This window comes from Zingiber officinale, chromosome 11A, assembly GCF_018446385.1.
Source record: "Zingiber officinale cultivar Zhangliang chromosome 11A, Zo_v1.1, whole genome shotgun sequence".
In the NCBI taxonomy this organism is placed as follows: domain Eukaryota; kingdom Viridiplantae; phylum Streptophyta; class Magnoliopsida; order Zingiberales; family Zingiberaceae; genus Zingiber; species Zingiber officinale.
Window position 1 is genome coordinate 4,682,984 of NC_056006.1, and position 14,182 is coordinate 4,697,165.

The 14,182-nt window shown below is 39.3% G+C and overlaps 1 protein-coding gene across 1 annotated transcript; it reads right to left on the reverse strand.

The window, feature by feature from the left end:
- Positions 1 to 495: 495 nt before the first annotated feature.
- LOC122032852 (protein FAR1-RELATED SEQUENCE 6-like) lies at positions 496 to 4,708 on the reverse strand. The gene is made up of 6 exons (XM_042592168.1): positions 4,481 to 4,708; positions 1,197 to 3,404; positions 1,009 to 1,110; positions 827 to 923; positions 647 to 751; positions 496 to 539 (listed from the first exon to the last, which is right to left on the reverse strand). The coding sequence occupies exons 1-5, from the start codon at positions 4,706 to 4,708 to the stop codon at positions 678 to 680; spliced, it is 2,709 nt and encodes a 902-aa protein (XP_042448102.1). The 3' UTR covers positions 496 to 539; positions 647 to 677.
- Between the last annotated feature and the right edge of the window lie 9,474 nt (positions 4,709 to 14,182).

The window sequence follows — 14,182 nt, forward strand, 5'->3', positions numbered from 1 at the left end:
ACCTAAATTAATCCAAAAAACTCCAATCTGAATCCAAAAACCCTCAATATTTTTCGAGCCGACTAAAATGCACAGATCTGATCCATTTTGACACCCCTATAAATGACATCGCTTGCAAAAAAAAAAAAAAAAAAATCAATGGAATAATAAAATTCATATAAATATAAATTCACAAACCTCAGAACATCCCGATAATCCAAATTTGTGCAAAAACTCTTCTTCTAAAAAATATTAACTCTTTGTCTTTGATGTAGTAAACAACAATTCGAGGGTAACTAAGCAAATATCCTCATTTTACATTAATTTACACTGAACAATGAATCCAGATACAGATGGCTCTTACTCTTGTGAGTTAAACTGTGAAAAAAGAGAAACCTCATAATAAGAACCCTCTTAAATATAGATTTTAGATTTTCTTTTGAGTCGATGAAAGTGGGAGATCGACCAATGAAGAACATGAATTGATATGCAGCTAGTGTCGAGGAATCTTTTCCCAAAAATCAGTGATCTTGCAACAGCACAACTTTTCACTACAAATCCTGCAAAAATTTTGAAAGAAACTTTTAGCAGAAAATTGAAACCAAGATCTAAAACATCAAATGACATGCAAACTACTACTCTGATATGAAAGAGAACGGCAAGGTACCAGAATTTTGCAGAGTTCTGGTTCTCAAACATCATTTAGCATCGCTGTATTCACGCATCGGATAATCAGCCAACCCGTGCGGGTTCCAAAACTGGCTTCGTATTTCTGAATAGTTGGTAATGCATATTGTTAGGCCAATTTAGAAGTTATCAGTGGATACATTGATTGAAGTTGAGTTACCTGCTGTGCCTTCAACTGGTGCTACAAGTGGAGGGTTGGTGCTCACATTTTGCAAATTTAAAACTTGACTAGAGTATTGACAATAATTTGCATTTGCCTAATGTCAGAAACAGAAAAATTTGACTTAAAACTGCTCTTGAGGTAGCATAAGCTGTAGTTCTAATTTTTCGAATAGTGTGTACCTGGAAAATGCTTTCTTGTGTTCCAACCCCTGTTAAGCCTTGTGGATTTGTCCCTACAATATTGCATTCATAAATGCCATTGCCAACGGTTTGTTGTGGTATCTGAAAATTAAATGTAAAAAAAAATCGAGTTAGGTATCATCTCAAATGAACAATGAAATCGTACAAACTTCAAATTAAATCTTCACCTGTTGGTCATGCCTTCTGTCGCTACTTTGATCTTTCTTTTTGTGTTGTGATTGTTTCTTTTTAGTATGGTTGACCTTGGATAACTTTGTTTTTGTTGGATGCCCTTGCTTACGGAGAGCGAGACGATTAAGCAATCTATTTTCCATGGTCATATTACCAGAAGAGAGTGCACAACCTTTGTCATCTTCAGTGCTTTTATTAATCCTTTTCTGGTAATCATTAATATCACTCCATAACATCTCACAGTATTCGTCAGTCTCGACTGCCATGTCTGCTGCCTCCTCAAACTTCTTGTATAGGTAATCATACCGCTGTGCCTTTGGATTATTGCTCCAACCACAGTAACCAGCTTTCACCTTCATGTGCCGCCTTTTCATATCCTTTCTCCATCGTGGTAGGATGTATTTGGCTGGAACATTGGGAATTTGCTTTTTCACAAGGGCTGATATGATATGTCTGCATATAATTCCCCTAAATTCAAATGCACGACAAGTACATTGAACTTCACAATCCCCATCATTGAAGTGTACTTTGTAATGCACCATCCTACGGTGTTGATCCTCATTATCCCCAACAACGACATCCTCAGACACATCATACTCAGATGCACCATCTGTCCCATCTGCCAACAAGACTTCGCAATAAAGCTTTGCAACCAACTCTTGTTGAAATTCTTTGAATTTATCAATGGTATAGAGCTGTTGAAATTGTTTCTCTAGATCAAAATGGGTTATGCAGGGGACCCACGAGTTGAAAGTCTGAAGGTCTACTTGGTCTTCTTTTTCAACTTTAGTCTCCAATACAATATCATACTGTTCAATGAACTGCCTCATTGTTGTATTGGAGTATACAATCCCATCGAAGAAGGGACTTATCTTTTGATTCCGTTGTGTTGTTGACATCCCGGCCCAAAAAGTATCTTTCACAAAGACAGGGACCCAAATATGCCGCTCTTCATATAAACCTTTCAACCAAGCATTATCATATAAATTAAATCTCTCAATGAATTTACTCCAACTTTCTTCAAATTCTTCCTTTGTGAAAGAATCATACACTGCATTTTGCATAATCTTTTTCATTTCTTCATACGACTTATAACCCTTCAACTTTTCTGGTAGCTTCTTCATTATGTGCCACAAACACCAACGGTAATGGGTGCCAGGGAATACAATCTCAATAGCCTTTTGCATTACCTTGTCTTGATCTGTGATGATAGCATTTGGAGCCTTTAGGGACATGCATGAAAGTAAAGCTCTAAACAACCATGTAAATGTTACAGAGTCTTCATTTGACAGTAAGCCACATCCAAGCAGAATTGATTGACCATGGTGATTGACTCCTACAAAAGAAACAAAAGGCATATCATATTTGTTTGTCAGATATGTAGTATCTATTGCAACAACGTCACCGAACTCTTCATACGCTATCCTACTCCTTGCATCTGCCCAAAATATATTTCTAATTCTGGATTCTTCATCAACATCTATTGCATAGAAAAAGCTAGCATTCTTGGCTTTCATGCGGATGAAGTAATCAAAAATTGCCTCGGCATCTCTTATGCCTAGCCAAAACTGCCTTGCTTTGTCAGCAGAAGTTGTGAGATCTTTTTCCAGAGGTGATACAGTCTCATAATTCTCTGCTTGAACAGAACAAAATTTGTTATTCTTATTTGCTGCATTCCCATTGATATCATTCAATTCTAATTTTCTATGTGCACCAATCGGCAAATCCCTGTTGCACATGCAGAAGCGTGATTTCCTTGGAACTAGAGGGTGGCTGTGCTCAAGCCTAACTGAATTAACTCTGCAGCTCCCATTTTCAAAAAGAGTAGCATTAACTCGAGCCTTGCAACCAGTTTTTGTTGTTGGCTTTGGTTGTAAGATGTTTCTTTTGTATACATAAGGCTTCCCCTCACGGGAACATGCGATAGTAACATGTTCTATTTTTCCCGAGCTTGAGATTGTTCTTGATTTTCTACTAACACGAAAACCTTCCTGCTTTCCATATCTTTTATAATATTCAACAAGAGCATCCAAGGAATTAAAAGTCATTCCAGGTTCAGGTGCTTTTACTGTTTCAAAACCAACTATTTGTTCCAGATTCTCTGTATCTTGGTCATTAATAAGCTCTTCATCACTAGACTCAACTGTGGATACATTTTGTTCCATATGTAGTGTGATACGAATCGAACAGCACTCCTGAACCAACTGAAAAGAAAAGTTACTGAATGGCAATTTATGCATGCAAAAGAATAGTACATAATTAAAGGAATCATAGTTCTCAAAGATTCATTCCAAAGCAACACGGTACGAATACCAATTACGCAACTACCAGAATGCATGTTAGATAAAGTTCCAGTTTTTCCATGACAAATTAGGCATCGATGAATTGGTTCTCAGCAACAAGGTCCTCCAACCACAGAGGAACACAGAAAGTTCTATCACCTGGGAACCACCTTCAGTTCTTCCCAGGTTTCTCATGCATACAGCAATTACAGCAACCTAGAAACTAATTCAATTGGGCGTAAGACATGTGAGTCACTATACACTTGAAGAAAGGATCTAGTTTCCATTTTACTTGTTAAACCATTCTTGGAAACCAAATTCATGTAGCTATCTCTTCACAAGTACATATCAATTTCAAAGAACAACAGCAACTTATTTGGATCATGTATAAATTTCCAGCAAAAATAGCTCAGGGCAATCTTATCTGCTATAGTCAGCCATAGAGTAAGCCAGACTTGATCCTCAAAATAAGATGATATAAAAGACAATTTATACTAAAGTGAAAACATTCCTCTCATACATAGTGATCATTTGGTTCACCATTCCATACTTATATTTGCATTTGATAAAGAAAATGTGCAATAAACCTTGTTGGTGATCGAGGTTACAGGCAAAAGGAAGTTAAAGGAACGATATGCTTTAAATTAGTACAGCAATATGGGAATGAAGATGGATGATTGGGAGAGTTCTAGTAGGATACTTCACAATAAGTTGGTATGGTAAATAAGTAGGATTTTTACCAGAAGTGTTGAAAGATCAAAGGAGTTTCTCCAAATCAATCAAAAACACTCGAAAGGCACCATCACGATCCCTCAAAATCAAACAAAAAATGCTTCTGTCCAGAGCTAATTCAAAAAGGTAAGCTTGATCGCCATTAAAAAAATGAACACTTGGAGTGTTCCAGCCCTGAGTAAGAACTCCTCGACGGTCAAACAAACAGACCAAGAAAATCGAACGGAATACCTCTGCGGCGAATTAGGGTTAGAATGCGCGCTCACTCGAGTACATGGCTCTTGCTGTGGCCCTGCCGGCGCTATGGTTAGAGGAGACGGCACAATCCTGTGGAGATGCGGCGCCGTAAGCCACGGGAAGCGGCCGACGACCGCCGCCACATCGCGCAGGGAAGAGATCGCCGCGGCCGCGTCGACCGCCGAGGAAGGAGTGAGGTTTTCAGGGGTGCGGTCTCTTGTTGAAACGTGAAAAATATTCCATAGGTGACGTGGCATTGCTATCCGCGCCTCACTGAGTGGGGCCCTTCTCATGAGACACCACGTGGCCGTTCTGACCGGTGTCCACGACACCCGTGTGAGTTGTCTCATTTTGTCGGGGCTTTTTAAGACCAATCTAAACTTAGAAAAACCATCACTAATATGTCGTAATCTACGTATTTATTAGCAAAAATTAATCCATTTTCCTTCTCTAAATAGCTTAATTTACGTATTTACAATTATTTAATTATTATATAATATTATTTTCGTTATTATCTTTCGTCTAAATTTTAAATCGGTTGTACATGCCGTATAGATTTTGTAGCTATTATAATATAATATTAGGTGAATAAGTTGAATTAGTATTATAACGTGATCCGATAATAAGGTCAGATCTCGTTCCGTAGAAGGTCACTGTCACGCTAGAGGTCAAAGTCACGATGGTCACGGGCCTCCTATCATCGCCTGATCGGGTAACCCACTTACCCGATCGGAATAAGGAATGTATGATCCGACATTATCACAGCTCGGTCACACACCGAACTTCCAATGCTCAGAGAACCAAAGTAGCGGCAAAACAGAAGCCGAGCGCCTATTCCGCTCAGACTTACATCAGGTCTCGGAACCAGCATACGACCTTCAAGCACGACCTCCCATTTGTCACAATAAAGAGCCCGAGCGGCAGAGAGACGGTCGAGCGGCCATTCCGCTCGGCCCGAAGACATCAGGACAGCAGGACGGCCGGGCGATCCTCCCGCTCGGCCCCAGAACAGACAAATTAATGATCTTCCAACATCCTTTTGGGAGCACGTGCCACCGACAGACGGTCTTGACAGGCAGAGGATCGTATAGTGAAAGCTTCCACTATCATGTCAGAGATATGCTCGGGTCATTGAGGTATGGTGTCAGAGACACTTTCCTGACATGTCTTTTCGGACGAAGCCTTGAGAAGCGTGCATGCATCGAAGAGCATGCCCGCGCTCCCCCGGAGCCCTATATAAAGGGGTCCAAGCTTCAACGGAGGTATGAGAATTTTCTACTGTAGCTACACTGTTACTTGGCTTGTCCGTTTCCTTGCTTACACATCGTCGGAGACTGACTTGAGCGTCCGAGAGTCATCACCGGGGAACCCTTCCCTGGCACGATACTGACGTTGATGTGGTTGCCCGTTCCTTCGACTCGGAGTCGGTCAACAGTCAACGGGAATACCATGTTTTTCAGTATCTATCACCTCGACTCTCGGACAGATCAATAATCACTATAAAAAAATTACATTTGTTACAACTTTAATGCTAGATGAGCAAGATTGTATTTCACATGGTAGTATAGTTACTATAACATGAATATTTTTAAATACATTAACTATACATTATAGTGTTGGGTTCTTCGGACCGTGAAAACCGCTTTTTCGCGTCGCGAAAACCCCGAGTCACCCAAAGCCATGGATCTCGTGCAAAGATTCGTAAACAAAATTATCAAAAAACCTTTTTCTTGTACGAGTTTGTAAAAACTTTAGATCTACACTAAAGTTAAGATCATTACCCTTGTAGCGAAGCCCTTCGCGTTCCTGCTTGTCCAAGATGTCGCCGGATCTCTAGTTGTCAAAGTAGACAACCTCTATATGTATCCACACGGACACAAGTAGAAGGAGATGACCAAAACACAAGGTGTGCTAGCACCAATGGAGTGTTCGGCCAAGGAATGGGAGAAGGAGAAGAGAGAGCACCCAAGGGAGAAGAAGAGTGAATGAAAATCAATGAGAGGAAATTCAAAACAACCCCTTAGCCATCAAGTGGCCGGCCACTCTAGGAGGTGTAACCCCCACATTAATTCCAATTAATGTGGAGACCATTAAGAGTTGTAACCCCCATGAGGTGGTACTCTAGGATGATGTGGATCAACACTATTGGTCCACATCTTGCCACCTCACTAAATGACATGGCAACAAGTGTAACCTCCTCATTTAATGTGGGCCGGCCACATTAAATGCTATGGAGGCTTGTAACCTCCATGAGGTGGCACACATTGATGATGTGGAGCAATCCTATTGGTCCACATCTTGCCAACTCACTAGTGATGTGGCAAAAAGTCAAGTCAAACATGACTTTTTCTCTTCCTCTCAAATCAAGTCAAACTTGATCAAATCTCTCTCATGGTTGATCTAATCCAACCATATGATTCAAGCCAACTTAATATAATGAATCTAATTCATTAAATTAAGTTGATTTAATGAGTCATAATCTAAATTAGACTCATTGAATACATGAATCAACTTGAGTCCAACTCAATTAGCCCAATTTGGATTACTCTTAATCCAATATGATTCATCAAATGAATCTAATCCTCTTGGTTGATCATATGAACCAAATCTCCATCTAATTGTCCTTAGTGTGTGACCCTATAGGTTCTTGTAACGTTGGCAATGTCCTAAACCTATTTAGGAGCATAAGTAATAAGCGGTATCTAGCAACATATCATTACTACCCAAGTTACAAGAATGTCGAGATCCGACATCACCTTGTGACTACTAATTGTGACTCCTCACAATATATGTGACATTGTCCTTCTATCCTAGACATCTAGATTGATCAATATGAGGCATAGACCATGTCATCCTCTAATTAATCTAAATCTTGAACTCCAAGTAGACTCACTCGATCAAATGAGCTCAACATCTAATGTTGACTAATTTGGGCATAGCCATGCACTTAGTGGTCTCACTCTATCAAGAATACCGATGTCGCTCCCGTCATATGGGAGAGATAGATCCCATCTACATCACTCACATCCCTCTACATAATTCGCTATATACCCAGTAATCGCCTTTATAGTCCACCCAGTTACGGGTGACGTTTGACGAAACCAAAGTACATAACTCCTTATGTAGGGATCCATGGTGACTTCAGGTCTAAGGACTAATAGTCATACTAATAGCCACATGAGAAAGTATATGACACTCATATAACGATCCATGATTCTTGGTAGGACCGAAAAGTAGCTAGAGGGGGGGGGGAGGGGGGGTGAATAGCTTCGCGTGTGCTCGTCGTGCTTCGTTGCTTGTTTCTTCAAAGTGATGCGCAGCGGAATACAAAGAAACAAACTACAACAATGCTAACAATAGGATTTTACTTGGTATCCACCTCACAAGAGGTGACTAGTCCAAGGATCCACGCACACACACACACCTCCACTAATAAACACTCCTTTTCGGTAACTACCGAAGGCGGAGAAGCCCTACAAGACTCTCAATCCAAGTAGAAGAAAGGGTAGTAAAGAATAAGCAAAAGCTTACAAGAGATGCAGTAAAAACCCTAGCTTCTTCTTCTTCTCATTGCAACTCGCCTCTTGACTTGGATGAACCTCCAAGAACCTTTAAGAACTGGCGGTGAGGAGCTTAGAGAGTGTTGGGGAGGAGCTTTGATGAATCTGGAATGAATCGGTGAAGAGATGCCGAAGGAAATGAACGCCTGCAGCTTAAATCGACGCTAACGGTCGAATCCCGATCGATTGGAATGCTCCCAATCGATCGGGGAGGCTTTGGATCGATCCACGGATCGATCCAGAGCGCCTCTGTGCTCTGGAAAAATGCCTGGATCGATCCAGCGCTTATCGCGCGAAGCAGCAGCGTCCCAATCGATCCACTGATTGATTGGAACCTCTGGATCGATCCACCGATCGATCCAGAGGGGTTCTGTTCGCGGGGACTCAGATCGATCGGCCGATCGATCCAGATCTTCTGGATCGATCCACTGATCGATCCAGATCTGCTGGATCGATCCACGGATCAATCCAAACCTGCTTGATCAATCCACGGATCAATCCAAACCTGCTGGATCAATCGGCTGATCAATCCAAATCTTGGTTTTTGCCCAAAACCAAGTCCAAAGCCCCCTAAACCAACATCTAGTCAACCATGACTTGTTGGTACATAAGACCTAGCATCCGGTCACCCTTGACCAGCTAGGACTCTCTCACCAAGTGTCTGGTCAATCCCTTTGACCCACTTGGACTTTTCTCTTCTTGCCAAGTATCCGGTCACTCCCTAAGACCTACTTGGACTTTTCTTTCTCGTGCCAAGTATCCGGTCAATCCCTTTGACCTACTTGGACTCTCACCAGATGTCTGGTCAACCTTAATCCATCTGGATTTCTCTTGCCTGGCTTCACTTACCAGGACTTTCCCAATTGCCTAGCTTCACTCACTAGGACTTCCCAATTGCCTAGCTTCACTCACTAGGTCTTTCACCTGGCTTCACTCACCAGGATTTTCCTCCTACCTTCCTCACTGTCTTTCATCCTTTAACATCCCAGTCAAGTATTCGGTCATCCTTGACCTACTTGACTCTTCTTCAATCAACCTTGCATTGTCAAACATCGAAACCCAAACCAAGACTCAAGCTTGGTCAACCAGGTCAACCTTGACCTGAGGGATGTTGCACCAACAACTTTCTCATGGCGGGTCATTCAGTATGCATTCTCTAATGCATACCCATGTGTCAGCTTGATATCTCTATATCTATGACTTGTGAGATCAAGTCATCGAGCTGACCTACATGCTAGTCTTATTGTATTAACATTGTCCCTGAATGTTAATACTCGACTAGGAATGATTTAGAGTAGTGTTCCATATATCATCTCACTATCGATTCAACTAATCGATTGATATAGGTATAAACTTTCTACTGAAGGACGCTATTATACTTAGTCTATTTGGCAGTAATACAAATAAGTATAATAACCAAACAAATGTCTTTATTAATATATAAGAATATGATATATATGAGTCCATACAATCATCAAATGATTGACTCTAGGACTCTAACTAACCTATAGAAATTAATTAAACTGTAGCTACGACAACTTGAGAGTAATTAGATAATTATAAAGGTTAAATAAAGTGGGGTGTTAAAAATTCAAAGCGAGGTATCGGTTCTGACTTGGATGATTTTGGAAAAAAGACACTTTTACCCTTTAAAATTTACAAATCATTTTAATTATTCAAAAAATTAGGAAGAAATTGTTTGGATAAATTAATGATTAATTAACTAATATAAACCTATTAAATACTCTCAATATTCTCAGTTGATTTTAAATGTTAGCAATGATTAGTTTAATAAAACAATGATAATTAACTGCTAGTCAAATGATTAATTAACGGGTTTTTTCAACTACCTAATTATTATTAATTGGGTGTTAATAAAACAACTAATGATAATTAACATGATCTTAATATTTGTTAACTAAAATAAAAAAGATTAAATAATCCTTTTTATCATTTATAAGTTTAACTATCAAGAGAATATAATGATGATCTAATAACTTATACTAGTTTAGTGATAAAAGGATAAGAAACTAATAGGAACAATTGAATCTAAACAATAGTTTAAGGATTCATCGATAACAAGAACAAATGTTTCAGCTTAGATGGGCTGTTACAGTACACAGGAGTTTTATGGTACAGATTAACAATATCGTAGATATCTTTTTGGACGGCCGCACCGGCGGTGTGAGCTGCTACTTGGGCTTCCTCAGGTGGAATATGCCGAAGGCGTCGATGCAAAGCAAATACTGGAATTCTTCAGGGTAGTCGCTGGCCATGCTGTCGTCGGACACCCATTCCTCGTCATCGGGGTGGCAGTGCTTCGAGAGGAAATCTGCCGGCGAGTTGGCTTCTCGGTAAGTGAAGGAGAAGGAGACGGATGAAAGCATAGAGGCGGCAGCGGCGATCTGGAGAATCAGGCCGTGGCACGAACCGTCTGCTTCTCTGTCCCCGTTGAGGATCTGCACCGACATTAAGGAGTCGGAGAAAACCCTGACGGCGGAGAATCCTCTGAGGAGGGCTTCTCGTAGACCTCTGAGAACGGCTTCCAATTCATGGTAGACCACGGAGTTACGGCCTCTGTTTCTGTGCGCTGCAGCCACGGCGAACAGCACTGCGCCGATGTGGCTGCGAGCGATGCACCCGAGCCCGATGCGGTCGTCGCGGACGGAGGCGTCGCAGTTGATCGAGATTTCTCCGGCGGGCGGGGGAATCCACCGGCACATCACGGTTGGATTATGGGGTGGCGCGGAATGCGAAAGACGAGGAGGAAGATTTCGAGCAGTCGGCCGTGGTGGAGGACGGCGGCCCGTCAGCTCTGGCGGAGGAGTAGGAAGAGGATAGCACTCCATAATCTTCCAAGGAAAACCTCGCTCTCTCCACTCCAGTCACGGCCCAAAAAGGAAGGAAAAACGGAAACCTCACTGCCTCAGGTATTTGTCGAATATATATATATATATAGTTTATTTAACGATTTTAAATTCTTAAAAAATGGAAATGAAACCCTGTTTTTTTTATTGTTAGTGTCTTATGTACTTGTCAAACACGTCTTTTTTTTCCTAAAATTTTTTCTAACACATTTAAAAAAAAAAGCAACAAAAACTTATTTATAAATTTAAAATAATTTATTTATTAAATTATAAAAATAACGACAAGTTTTTTTCATTCAAGTTTTTTTTTCAGTTTTCAAAAATAAAATAAAATTGGAAAAATGAAACCTGCAATACAAAGTAGTTAGTGCCGGATAGGGAAAGGGTTTCGACGATAGTTCTCTAACATTCAAGTCAGTTTTCGACGAGTAAAAAAAATGAACTGTAGCAAGAGTATATAGAAAATGAAGTGTTTGTGGATGCACCGTAAAGTGTAGACATGTTTTTCTAAGCGTAATAGAAAAAGACAAATAAAAAAATGTCTCTGATACCGTTCCTTCAGCAGCCACGCGACTCTATGATGTGATTGTTTGGAAGTTTTTAAAATACGATTTGTTTGCTCGACATACTCTCCTATCAGTAACATAAACTCCCAAAAAGATATGATAAAATAGTCACTAGGTTCACATGCGGCCGATTGGTCGCTCCGCGGCCAGATAGTCCCCGTTCGAGTTTAATGCAATGAGCCATTGTCCTACTTTCCGTTCAGTTATATTGTTGTCGGAAGATTGCTCTTTGTCCGATCGACCATGTCTCCCGTTCGAGGATATCGGTCCGGTAGAATTGTTGCTCGACTATAAGTCTTAATCGTGGACTTTCCCAAAGCGACCGTTTGGACATGGTTTCGGCCAACCGAATGGTCACGCTCGGTCAAACATGCGACGCATCGCTCGACTCAAGTGGTTTGCTTCAGCCTTCATGAGTTGGGTCTTTGACTACTCTGATTTAACCTCCACATCTTCTACTCGTCTTCTACTTGGACCCATTAGTGGAGCTTTCTTTTATCACCGCATCACTACGAGCTCACTTAATACTATCTGACTCAAGTGGTTTGCTTCAGCCTTCATGAGTTGGGTCTTTGACTACTCTGATTTAACCTCCACATCTGCTACTCGTCTTCTACTTGGACCCATTAGTGGAGCTTTCTTTTATCACCGCATCACTACGAGCTCACTTAATACTATCTTAAGGGCTTGTCAAGCCCTATCAAGCCCGATTATATATATAATATATTATTTTTATTTATTTATATAAACATTGAACAATTTAGTACCATCAAAAAATAACTGTAAGTATTAGATAAAATATTAAAATTTAATAAAAAATCAAACAGTTGTAATTGTTTGATTTACAACATAAAAAATTACTCTAAAATAACTTCTATTTTTATTCTAACTAAGCTCGAGCATGAGCTCGAGCTCAAGACACCACGTGATCATTCAGAGGGATGTCCATGACATTAGGGCTGGATTTACGTAGGATCAGGATATAATTTATATGAGATCAAATTCTCTTGGTCCATATCAAAGGGATGGATCACATAGAATTTTGGTCGAATTGTGATAGTGATCTGGTCATAATTGATTATGATCTCTTTTTGAATTCATTTTTCCCCAGGTTATAGTTTGGATCAGGACGGATAGTCGAAGCGAGATGGACTTCAGGTGACCTTCGCACACTTATCTGATCCAAATTATAATCTAGGAGATGATGAATTTAAAGAAAAATCATAATGAATTATGATCGAATCGTCGTTACGATCTTATTATAATTTCATATGATTCATCTCTCAATATATAAAAATATGGACAAAAGATATCTCCTCATCTATGCCGGGTAGCGATTGGCGGGCGATTTGGTTGCACGTGTGACCAAGGAGGCGGCAGGTCGCTCCGATTTAGTTGCCCGTGCGCGTCCGTGGCAGTGGCGGCTGGTGTAAATAGTAGGAAAACAGAAGAAATTAGGATTACATGCAGAGACTGATCCATGTTATAGTTGTAGTGGGTTGTAGCACACCACAAACTTGTGATTGCAGTTCTCATGAGGGCTGACACATCGAGGCATAAAAGAAACATTATACAAATTATAGGGGAAAAGAAACATAAACAATTTTTTTTCTTCACCGAAACAATAAAATAATGACATTCTCGTTATTTTTTTTCACACTAAATCATTCCTTTTAAAAAACCTATTACCGTAAATGGTGTTAATCTAATATTTAAGTAAAAAAATTAAATATATTTAGAGTGTTTGATAATATTTTTATTTTTTTTATTTTTAGGATTAATAGAGGTGAATTTAGGATTTTAGATTTGGAGGATTATATACTAAATGACGAAAATAATTATTAAACTTATAATGATCTCTTCAAACTTTTAAATGCATAATGTATATTTAGTTGAAATGTGAAAAATAATAGAGAAAAAAAAATTAAAATCCAATCCTACAAAGATTTGAACAAGAGGTGTGTTAAAATAAAAACAAAACTTATCATTAGACCAATTATACATACATTTTAAATTGGGGTAAAGTAATATATATACTAATAAAATTTTAAAAATTCTCTATAAAATTATGCTATTTAAAAATTTTGGGGGGTCGTGGTCCCCCTCATGTCATAATGTAGATCCGCCCTTAGGGGTTAAACTAATTGGATTTTACCTTTAGAACATGTTTGGTTGAAGACTATTGTAATTTTGATTATCTACTTAAGATTATGTTATTTAATCATATAGTGATTCCTACATAATAAAGTATGTATGTTATATCAGCAAATGAGAGATATAGTCCGAAATGTAATTACTTTAGAAATGTGAGATTACTACAAAAAATCATTAAAATAGTGATAAAAATTAATGACAAATTAATATTTCATAGCTAAAATATGGTGTTAGCGGCGAAATATTAAATTGCCGCAAAAATAAACTATTTGCGATGAATTTTTACAATTTGTCACAAAAAAATGATTTGCGATGAATTATTGATAATTCGTCGCAAATATATTAGCGACGAATTATTGATAATTCGTCGCAAATATATTAGTGACGAATTAAATTCGCTGCTAAACTCTTAAGTTTTGTCACAAAAATACGTAGAAAAACCTAATTATACCCTTCTCCTATGTATGAAACTTGATTTGCTGCGGTGATTCTACTCCGCCGTTTCTTGCTCTGACAATTCTCTCCTCCGTGCTAGTGTTCTCATCGGCTTTTGCTCTGACGATTCTTGAGTCATTGTCATTTGG

Excerpts from the sequence above, each read along its gene's own strand:
- LOC122032852 (XM_042592168.1), bottom strand. The coding sequence starts at position 4,708 with ATGCCACGTCACCTATGGAATATTTTTCACGTTTCAACAAGAGACCGC. Across the intron at positions 1,111-1,196 it reads ACAGAAGGCATGACCAACAG|ATACCACAACAAACCGTTGG; the intron begins GTGAAGATTTAA and ends TTTAATTTTCAG. Across the intron at positions 924-1,008 it reads CACAAGAAAGCATTTTCCAG|GCAAATGCAAATTATTGTCA; the intron begins GTACACACTATT and ends TTCTGACATTAG.